The sequence below is a fragment of the Panulirus ornatus genome, chromosome 2 (assembly GCF_036320965.1).
Source record: "Panulirus ornatus isolate Po-2019 chromosome 2, ASM3632096v1, whole genome shotgun sequence".
In the NCBI taxonomy this organism is placed as follows: domain Eukaryota; kingdom Metazoa; phylum Arthropoda; class Malacostraca; order Decapoda; family Palinuridae; genus Panulirus; species Panulirus ornatus.
In genome coordinates this window covers 27,705,646-27,717,707 of record NC_092225.1, presented here as the reverse complement: position 1 = coordinate 27,717,707, position 12,062 = coordinate 27,705,646, and the positions used below count along the sequence as shown (strand labels likewise).

At 36.9% G+C, this 12,062-nt stretch overlaps 1 protein-coding gene across 6 annotated transcripts in view; it reads right to left on the bottom strand.

Moving 5' to 3' along the window:
• LOC139754944 (PTB domain-containing adapter protein ced-6-like) overlaps nt 1-12,062 on the bottom strand; it is an 81,801-nt gene continuing 69,739 nt past the window's right edge. For all 6 annotated transcript variants that reach the window (XM_071672775.1, XM_071672793.1, XM_071672783.1 and 3 more), the window contains one exon: nt 1-11,964. In XM_071672775.1, the coding sequence (XP_071528876.1) occupies nt 11,884-11,964 (81 nt within the window). In that variant the 3' untranslated portion in view covers nt 1-11,883. The remainder of the gene's footprint in view (nt 11,965-12,062) is intronic.

Sequence of the window (12,062 nt, the reverse complement as noted above, 5' to 3'; positions counted from 1 at the left end):
TATATATATATATAGATATATATATGTATGTATATATACACATTTTATTTACAGATACTACAAGCTAATGTTAGTGAGTACACATAAATCTCAACTATTATAATATCTGGATAGATGTTAACAACATATTATGTCCAAGAAATATAAAAGAATCTTGACTCTAATTATAATATCTGGATAGAAATTAACAACACATTATGTTCAAGAAATATAAAAAAGAAGACGGCAGAAAAATATTATTAATGACTAAGATCATGGATTACTTGGTGGGTCCCTATAAAATGATGGAGTAGAAAAATGAAGACAAACAAATCACATATAGAAACTTACTGAAGATTATATACAAATAACAATCAACTGCACAGCAGTAAATGTTATTGTGGAATGTATTTAGACCTAGGTAAAAATGATTTTCAGCTCTGGTGTGGCAGTGAAGAAGTCTTCAAGTCCACGAAACATAAAGTGAACAGCCCCAAGTGCTCTAACATAGTCACCAATGAGAATTAACAATAAAAAATGAGATACATAATACTAAGATGGTTCAAAAATTATGGAGAAAATAAGACACTAGTGTAAATATGCACCTAGGTGCATTTAGGCAATAAAAATGCATGCGTGGTGTGCATCTTCTGTATCATGTGCTCTAAGGCCATTATAATCTTTAGTGTACACTATTCCACAGGGATCACTTACAGCAAAACATGAAATGGAAGAAAATTTCATTAATTCACAAAAGATGACAATGAAAAATAATCATCAGCAATCAACCATGGAAACATTTCACAACCATCAGCTTTTCCAACAGAAAACATCTAAGAACTTCTGAGGATATGCAGCTACACAAAAATGGGAAAGAGCCTCAATAATATAGAAAATATTGATAAAGGTGAAATATCTGATACTAAATGCAACCTAAACTACAACTACAATGTTCCCTGTGACGTGTTATCATGCTTAATCAAATCCAAAGTAAAATATGAAATATCAAGACAACCCCTTCTAACTTCACTGTAACTATATAAATCTAAATTATTTGTGTAATTTGCAGTGTGGCTTTAAGTTGATATGATAGATACTAGGACTGCATGTGTCCAATATGAAACATCTTGCACATCATAACAAAAAGGTACAGACTTGACTACAAATTCTGAGTCCTCACATTCTGACTGTACCTCATTCAAGTGGGAAATAGGGGGTATGAAAAAAGTATCTATCTATCTATATCCAGGCCCCACAGACCTTTCCATGGTTTACCCCTGATGCTTCACATGCCCTGGCACAAGAAAGCTAGAGAATGGATGTGAGAGAAAGCAGCCTTCCTTTGTCTGTTCCTGGCACTACCTCATTAACAAGAAAACAGCAATCAAATACGAAGTATATATATATATTTATTATACTTTGTCGCTGTCTCCCGCGTTAACGAGGTAGTGCACGGAAACAGATGAAAGAATGGCCCAACCCACGCACATACACATGTATATACATACATGTCCACACACACACATATACATACACAGACATATACATATCTATACACAGGTATATATTCATACTTGCTGCCTTCATCCATTCCTGTCACCATCCTGCCACATATGAGATGGCACCCCTCTCCCCTCTGCACACGCACGAGGTAGTGCTAGGAAAAAACAAAGGCCACATTCGTTCACACTTAGTCTCTAGCCGTTGTGCGTTTCAGAAAGGATAAACAAAGGTTTAAATAATAAATTCTTCAACATCCATCAAATCTAAAAGTTCAGAAATAATCTTTCTAACATTCATGCTTAACACTCTGATTGTCATGTGCATTACATCACACCATACCCTTATGCCCAAGGTGCAATTTCCACACTAAAGAGATCAAACACTTACTCGTTAACTGCCCTGAACTTACCCCGCCTAAACAAAGTGTGGCGTCAGCTGATGGATGTGGATGAATTCCTGATCACAACAGAAGCCCAAAAGAAGGGATCTTGGGATTTCATGTTTTTATCATAGATTGCTTCCCAATGGTTTACACAATCTTTTTAATTTACAGTATTACAGTTCAGTGTCCTTTATCTTCACTATCTAAAAATATATTAGAATCTTACACATTCAAGACTTAGCAGATAGAGCTCATATGTTCTACAGCCTGGTGCAACAAGACTTCATATATCCAGCATCTGCTTATCAATGACTGACAATCTAAGCTCTGGTCTATGAAGACTTTAACTGTCCTCAATCAAGGCAAGCATAGTAAGGTGCTACTGTCCTCATTCTAGCAATGAGCATGTCACAAGTTGAATTCCATGGGCATTTGATTCTTCATAAGCTAGTCACAGATGGCAAGCTACCCTATGGATTACTCACTGAGGGTACCTACATACTTAAATTTCCCTCATGTTATCACAGTGGAGAGTTGCGTGTCAATTCCATGGAATGTTACTTCCCCTGCAAGCCAACTACCCACATAAACATCAGAGAATACTTACACTGGCCAAAATAATGCATGTGTTAGAAGGATTATCAGATGTGGAAAATTTGCCCTGGTCTGATGAATCTGTTATGAAGAGCTTAAGTAAAGTGTTCTACATATAGATGAGAGTCATGAAAGTGAGGAGGACAGGTGCCAAACAGAAAGAAAAACAGTGCCTTCAGTGATTGCTCAGCCCCAAGAGAAGGACCATAAGTGTTTTCAGTGTTAGAAGGCAGATAAAAAGTGAAGTAAACAAGTATATGAACTAAGATGTGGAGTAAAGAATATAGAACATGAAACTGTAGAAACAACAACACTGAATTCATGTGTAAATTATGGCAGCATAAGAAAAATAGCACAAATCAGTGAAAAATGTAAATGAAGTACAATCAGTCAGTACTGGTCAAATTGCTTCCATGTTCTCAATCAGTACTGTGTGCCTCCTTGTCCATGTATTTGTGTTTATATGTGTCCATTCCATTTATGCCCATAAGGAAGAAAAAAGTTATGAACTTTGTGGCAACTTAAGATTTGCCAATCCAGTAATGTTTTTCCTAAATCAGAAATGCTTAACTCTTAATTCACATTTAGAAAATATTGGTTTTGATAACTCTTGGTCACCGGATCATAAACAAAAAAAAGTTACTTTTTTCTATACTTATGACTGACCTATTCAGTAAATAATCCGTTTTTCCTAAACTAAGAATGGTTAAATTTTAATCAAAAATAATATAAGTGATGGTGTAGGCATTCTTTTTCGTGCAACTATTTGTGAATAAAAAAGTGCCATTGGGAAGATATAAAAATCAATTAAAAACCAGTGTACTTAGGTATGACTAATCCAGTAAATAGCAAGTCTTTTAACTCTTAATTCACAGAAAAAATTGTGGATTTGATATATTTTGTGCACCTAATGATGATAAAAGCTGCAAATTTCTTTCTGTACTTCAGACTGCCAAGTCTGGTAAATGATGTGTTTCTCCTAAACAATGAATGGGTACCAAATCTGCTGATGATTTGAGAGTGTTTGGGCAGCCATCTTGCATAAGTAATTTTGCTAGTCATGGCCCTGGGGAGTTAAAACAGTTCCCCATGTACTGTAATCCATCTGGCATAAGTACTTCTGCTAGTCAGGGCCCAGGGCAGTTAGAACAGTTCTCCATATTTTGTAATACGTAAAATATCAAATATATTTATGCATATGAACTTGGGTTTAAGGTCCATGTATACCAAGTACATGACATTAGAATACATTGTCAAAATCCCTAAGCTGTAAATCAAGAAGGCTCCTATGAAAGCACTCTTCTCATATAAATATATAGTTCTTAAGTTCCATTCACACATAAAAAACTATAATAATATTGAGAATATTATCTAACACACAATCCATAAGCGTTTCAGTATCTTTTATACAATTTTCACAAACATTACAAGCCAATTCAGCCACAGTTAAATCAAATATCATAATGCCAAGCTGGCTCTTAAGATCAACCATGTCATTCCAAAATGCACAAAAATTGTTCCCTTGCTTCTTATATTCTTAAATGCAGTCAACACAATTTGTTTTAATTTCTTTCAATCATAATGTAATAATGTAAACCTCATACATCAAATCATTATCAATAGTTACAAAACACTGCACTCAGTGCAAAATTTTCATTCAATTTAAATTCTATATACCTACTGAGAGATTCGTGACTGTAATTAAAACTGGAGGAACTTTCTCCAGGGGCTCACTGAGAGTGAACCACAGGCTTTATGCTTTCACTAACACTTTCATAAGTCACATTACAACATGAAACTAAAATAAACTGTGTTTCCCACAACTCTTGTATGCAATATAGCCACAAGCATCATTGATAGTAGTGTGCAGGAGCCTATGACTATAGCATGAAAGCTAAAAACCAACAGCGACTTAGGACAATCACCAGCAACAGACACAATTGGTCTGATTAACATGATAATGCATAATTAGAGAAAACTGTGTGCATAATCATTTGCAGTTACCAGCAATAGCTGCACTCATGGTAATCAGAGGCTTTACATGCAAGCAGTTGCTATACTGTACAGGATTATAGAAAATCCAAAAACACAGATGAGTGACTTGAAAATCACACTTTTGCAAAAATAAAAGTTCACACTTAGAAAAAATCAATATGTTTCATCTCCAAAATTCCAAAAGTGTTATTTTCATACCACCAAATATCTAAATATTACATTAAAAGATACTTCATCATAAAGTATACAACCTTTAGTGGAACAATGATGTGGAGAATATTTGTGTTTCTGATTGAGGTTGCAATATAGGTTTGCCTAATGGAGTTTTGGGATACAAAAATGTATATACACATAAAGTAACAATAATAGCTGTGAACAAATTCACAGGTAAGTAAACAGCATCATAGACAGTGAGATATGATGCAGTATAATTACCCAGCTGTAACATTAAATACAGTCTTTCTTTCACAGTGTTGTCGCTCATTTCCTGGCTTCTACCAGACTGCTTATTCCCTCAGAGGGAAAATGCAATACTGAGCTTTCATTCAACAACTATAAAAACAATAAATCCACAACCAAACATGGATTCCTATAAGCTTGCATTATAAGAGAATATACCACATCGTTCCAATTCACATTATTCCTTGCACGCCTTTCACCCTCCTGTATGATCAGGCCCCAATCGCTCAAAATCTTTTTCACTCCATCCTTCCACCTCCAAGTAGGTCACCCACTTCTCCTTGTTCCCTCCACCTCTAACACATATATCCTCTTTGTCAATCTTTCCTCACTCATTCTCTCCATGTGACTAAACCATTTCAATACACCCTCTTCTGCTCTCTCAACCACACTCTTTTTATTACCACACATCTCTCTTACCCTTTCATTACTTCATCAAACCACCTCCTTAAACATTTCATTTCCAACACATCCACCCTCCTCCGCACAACCTTATCTATAGCCCATGCCTCATAACCATATAACATTGTTGGAACCACTATTCCTTCAAACATACCCATTTTTGCTCTCCGAGATAACGTTCTCACCTTCCACACAATCTTCAACACTCCCAGAACCTTTGCCCCCTCCCCCACCCTGTGACTCACTTTCACTTCCATGGTTCCATCTGCTACTAAATCCACTCCCAGATATCTAAAACACTTCACTTCCTCCAGTTTTTCTCCATTCAAACTTACCTCCCAATTGCCTTGTCCCTAAACCCTACTGAACTTGTATATATATATATATATATATATACATATATTCATACTATTCACCATTTCCCGCTTTAGCAAGGTAGCGTTAGGAACGGAGGACTGGGCCTTTGAGGGAATATCCTCACCTGGCCCCCTTCTCTATTCCTTCTTTTGGAAAATCAAAAAAAAAAAACGAGAGGGTTGTTTTATCTTGATTTAAAACATACTATATCAAACTTCTTAGGATCTAAATAAGATTTCAAAATTTAATCAACATTTTCTGTCTATAATATCAAGAAGGTATTGCTCTGCATTACCATACTGAAAAAATACTGTACCTGTTATTTGGGAACTAATAACAACAATCAGTAGATCTTTTCAGCACAACAGATCTTTACTCAAAGCTCAATACTGCATACTGCAAATTTATTCCGTTTGTTCCTGACACATTGGAGCATTGTGCAAATAATTCTATACAACAAATAACAAGCTTATTCTGACGCTTTACTATGAAAGTATTTACCAGAATCTTCAAGAAAAAATTTCTTCATAAATCTCCTTATGTCAGATATCCATAAATCAGATCTAAAACAAATAAAAATAATAATGGCAAAGTCAATTCATTATAAGAAACTGAAAACTGCCATCACATAATCTGTTTCATAAGATCCTTAAACCAGCCTTCAAGTAATCTGCTCCACATGTGACTTGAACCAGCCCTAAAATCTCAGGGCAACAGAAAGGATCATGGCTCAAGGATCTCATAAGAGTAATTCATTACTAACATATTGTTCAAGCATTATAATTAATTCAAGTACAGAAAATATAAACTCAAGGTAGAATTAATGCAGATTAATTTCGGTTCTTCTCTGAACACAGTGGTGAGATTACATTAACTGACTGACTTTGTTGTCCTACCTTTTTTCTCATATCAATTAAATTCTTACTTTAATAATGCATGCATTACATTATTCAACATAAATCTAACATTTTTATTATTTTCATTACAAATTTGCTAAAGTTCAATGCTCACCATAACAGATTTCTAGTTATCTATTATTCATATTTCTTATAAATCTTAGTTTCTTTCACCACCAAAAAATGTGTTGTGTTTACACATGTGATGACATATTCCTGACTGGTCACTTTAAACTTTTCCCACCAAGAACTGTCATTCACACTACATATGGAAGACATAATTTTGTGAAAAATAGTATCACTAAATCAAGTTCCCTTGTACAAAAAGAGGAATGAAGTACTCTTGAAACCACTACATACAGAATATACATTTTGTAGTGAGTGATGATGGCAAAGTGATATACCATGCCAAATGAGTATTCATGATGATAATAATCTACTTGTGTTCTTTTATCTTACTTATCCTTGTTGAAGCATGTAGAATAACAATAAACTTTTATAAAAATTATGTACAACATAACTTAAAAAAAAGTTAATCTCATACTCGCACAAACACAATACATATATTTCTTTATCATACATATTTGCTAGTTCCCACAGTAGCGAGGTTGCATAAGGAATATATGACTATACCTAATATATATATATATATATATATATATATATATATAAAAATGTATTTTTTTATCATTACTATTATACTTTGTCACTGTCTCCCACATTAGTGAGGTAGCGCAAAGAAACAGATGAAAGAATGGGCCAACCCACCCACATATACATGTATATACATACACATCCACACATACATACCTATACATCTCAATGTATAAATATATATACACACACAGACATATACATATATACACATGTACATAATTCATACTGTCTGCCCTTATTCATTCCTGTCGACACCCTGCCACACATGAAACAACAACCCCTTCCCCCCGCATGTGGCGAGGTAGTGCTAGGAAAAGACAACAAAGGCCATGTTCGTTCACATTCAGTCTCTAGCTGTCATGTATAATGCACCGAAACCACAGCTCCCTTTCCACATACAGCCCCCACAGAACTTTCTATGATTTACCCCAGACGCTTCACATGCCCTGGTTCAATCCACTGACAGCATGTCGACAAAATAATAATATTTGGGGGGCCTGGATGTGGGAAGGGAGCTGTGATTTTGGTGCATTAAACATGACAGCTAGGACTGAGTGTGAACGAATGTGGCCTTTATTGTCTTTACCTAACGCTACCTCATGTGCACGCGGGGAAGGAGGGTACCATTCTTGTGTGGCGGCAGGAATGGATGAAGGCAGCATGCATGAATATGTAAATGTGTATATATGTATATGTCTGTGTATGTATATGTATGTATACGTTGAAATGTATAGGTATGTATATCTGTGTGTGTGTGTGGGCATTTATGTATATACATGTGTATGTGGGTGGGTTGGGCCATTCTGTTGTCTGTTTCCTTGCGCCACCCCGCTAATGCAGGAGACAGCGACAAAGTATAGTAAATATATATATATATATATATATATATATATATATATATTATCCCTGGGGATAGGAGAGAAAAAATACTTCCCACGTATTCCCTGTGTGTCATAGAAGGCGACAAGGCAATTAGGAGGTAAGTTTGAATGGAAAAAAGCTGGAGGAAGTGAAGTGTTTTAGATATCTGGGAGTGGATCTGGCAGCAGATGGAACCATGGAAGTGGAAGTGAGTCACAGGGTGGGGGAGGGGGTGAAAGTTCTGGGAACGTTGAAAAATGTGTGGAAGTCGAGAACATTATCTCGGAGAGTAAAAATCGGTATGTTTGAAGGAATAGTGGTTTCAACAATGTTATATGTTTGCGAAGCGTGGGCTATAGATAGGGTTGTCAGGAGGGTGGATGTGTTGGAAATGAAATGTTTGAGGACAATAAATGGTGTGAGGTGGTTTGATCGAGTAAGTAATGAAAGGGTAAGAGAGATGTGTGGTAATAAAAAGAGTGTCGTTGAGAGAGCAGAAGAGGGTGTATTGAAATGGTTTGGGCACATGGAGAGAATGAGTGAGGAAAGATTGACAAAGAGGATATATGTGTCAGAGGTGGAGGGAACGAGGAGAAGTAGGAGACCAAATTGGAGGTGGAAGGATGGAGTGAAAAAGATTTTGAGCGATCAGGGCCTGAACATGCAAGAGGGTGAAAGACATACAAGGAACAGAATGAATTGGAACGATATGGTATACCTGGGTCGATGTGCTGTCATTGGATTGAACCAGGACATGTGAAGCATCTGGGGTAAACCATGGAAAGTTTTGTGGGGCCTGGATGAGGAAAGGAAGCTGTGATTTCAGTGCATTATACATGGCAGCTTGTGACTGAGTGTGAACGAATGTGGCCTTTGTTGTCTTTTCCTAGCGCTACCTCGCGGGCATGCGGGGGTTGTCATTTCACATGTGGCGGGGTGGTGACAGGAATGAATAAAGGCAGCAAGTATAAATCATGTACATGTGTATATATGTATAGGTCTGTGTATGTATATATATCATCCCTGGGGATAGGGGAGAAAGAATACTTCCCACGTATTCCCTGCGTGTTGTAGAAGGCGACTAAAAGGGAAGAGAACGGGGGGGCTGGAAATCCTCCCCTCTTGTTTTTTTTTTTAATTTTCCAAAAGAAGGAACAGAGAAGGGGGCCAGGTGAGGATATTCCCTCAGAGGCCCAGTCCTCTGTTCTTAACACTACCTTGCTAATGCGGGAAATGGCGAATAGTTTGAAAAAAAAAAAGATGGAGTGAAAAAGATTTTGTGTGATCGGGGCCTGAACATGCAGGAGGGTGAAAGGAGGGCAAGGAATAGAGTGAATTGGAGCGATGTGGTATACAGGGGTTGACGTGCTGTCAGTGGATTGAATCAAGGCATGTGAAGCGTCTGGGGTAAACCATGGAAAGCTGTGTAGGTATGTATATTTGCGTGTGTGGACGTGTGTATGTACATGTGTATGGGGGGGGGGGTTGGGCCATTTCTTTCGTCTGTTTCCTTGCGCTACCTCGCAAACGCGGGAGACAGCGACAAAGTATAAAAAAAAAAAAAAAAAAAAAAAAAAAAATATATATATATATATGCATACGTAGAAATGTACAGGTATGTATATGTGTGTGTGTGTGGATGTGTATGTAAATACATGTGTATGTAGGTGGGATGGGCCATTCTTTCGTCTATTTCCTTGCGCTACCTCGCTAACATGGGAGACAGCGACAAAGTATAATAATAATAATAATAATAATAATAATAATAATAATAATAATAATAATAATACATAGGAGGAAACTACAGAAAAGTCTGTGTCTGTGGAGCATGTTTGTGGATAGGGGGCCACGGGGCCTTGGTTTTAGCCCATTACACAAGACAGATAGAGAAAGCACTGAGTGAATGAGGCCTTTTTAGCTTTCACATGAGAGTTGTGGTTTCAGGTATATTACACATGATAGCTAGAGGATGGATGTGAGTGGATGCAGCCTATCTTTGTCCATTCCTAGCACTACTTTACAGACATGGAAAATGGCAAACAAGTAAAAGAAAAAAGAAAAAAACTTCATGCAGGATAGTTGGGTCATTTCTATGTTAGCTGGGCATAAGGGGATTTGTAAGTAGACATTGGTGAAGAGTGATGCAGGTGTTCACTTTTTATAATAATAATAATAATAATAAAAATAATAATAATAACTTTCCATGATTTACCCAAGACGCTTCACATGGCCTGGTTCAATCCATTGACAGCACCTCAACCCCAGTATACCACATCGTTCCAATTTACTCTATTCCTTGCACATCTTTCACCCTCCTGTATGTTCAGGCCCCAATTGCTCAAAATCTTTTTCACTCCATCCATGTGAAGCATCTGGGGTAAATCATGGAAAGGTCTGTGGGGCCTGGAAGTGGATAGGGACATCTAGAGACTGAGAGCGAACGAATGCGGCAATTTTTGTCTGTTTTCCTGGTGCTACCTCGCTGAAGTGGGGGATAGCAATGCTGTTTCCTGTAGGGTGGGGTGGCGACAGGAAGTATGAGTATATACATGTGTATATGTGTATATGTCCTGTGTATGTATATGCATGTATACATTGAAATGTATATGTATGTATATGTGTGTGTGTGGGCATTTATGTATATACATGTGTATGTGGGTAGGTTGGGCCATTCCTCGTCTGTTTCCTTGAGCTATCTTGCTAACATGGGAGACGGTGATTAAGTAAAATGAATATACATATAAATTTTTTTTTCTTTTTTTTTTGCTTTGTCGCTGTCTCCCGCGTTTGCGAGGTAGCGCAAGGAAACAGATGAAAGAAATGGCCCAACCCACCCCCATACACATGTATATACATACGTCCACACACGCAAATATACATATTTACACAGCTTTCCATGGTTTACCCCAGGCGATTCACATGCTCTGATTCAATCCACTGACAGCACGTCAACCCCGGTATACCACATGGAAAGCTGTGTAAATATGTATATTTGCGTGTGTGGACGTATGTATATACATGTGTATGGGGGTGGGTTGGGCCATTTCTTTCGTCTGTTTCCTTGCGCTACCTCGCAAACGCAGGAGACAGCGGCAAAAAAAAAAAAAAATATATATATATATATATATATATATATATATATATATATATATATATATTTTTTCTTTTTTTTCATACTATTCGCCATTTCCCGCGTTAGCGAGGTAGCATTAAGAACAGAGGACTGGGCCTTTGAGGGAATAACCTCACCTGGCCCCCTTCTCTGTTCCTTCTTTTGGAAAATTAAAAAAAAATGAGAGGGGAGGATTTCCAGCCCCCCGCTCCCATATATATATATATATATATATATATATATATATATATATATATATATATATATATATATATATATATATACATATATATATATATATATAGATAGATAGATAGATAGATAGATAGATAGGCAGACATATAAATAGATAGACAGAGATAAACATATACAGATATACTAAGAATTTGGCTGCCACAATATGTCAATATGGTTTATCAATGAAATGTTAAGAAAGCTTACTCCACAAGCATTTGGCAAGTCATGATAAACGCATAAAAAAGAGATTTACATATAACACTTTTTCTTTCAGTACTTACTGGAGGACTTGAGCCTCCACTGTCTATTCCATTGTAGTAAATACTCTTTCAGAGATGCCATCCTACTGGACAGTGGGAACAGCACATAGCATGATGAAAAATCACGATACAGAGAAAACAATGACCAAAGTGGGTCACATCAGGGGCAAGTCTAAATCCTGATGCTTATTAGTTCTTCAGTGGATCCAAACTCTCCAAGGTAAAGTCTTCATCTGCAGTGCCAAAGGAAAGTCCACGACTGAACCCAGCCTGTCAAGAAAGTTTGTATAATTAAGCCGAATTTCATTTCCCTGTGGTCACTCAATCTACAGCTCTGAGCATTATGCATAACTGGAAATAAATCCTTC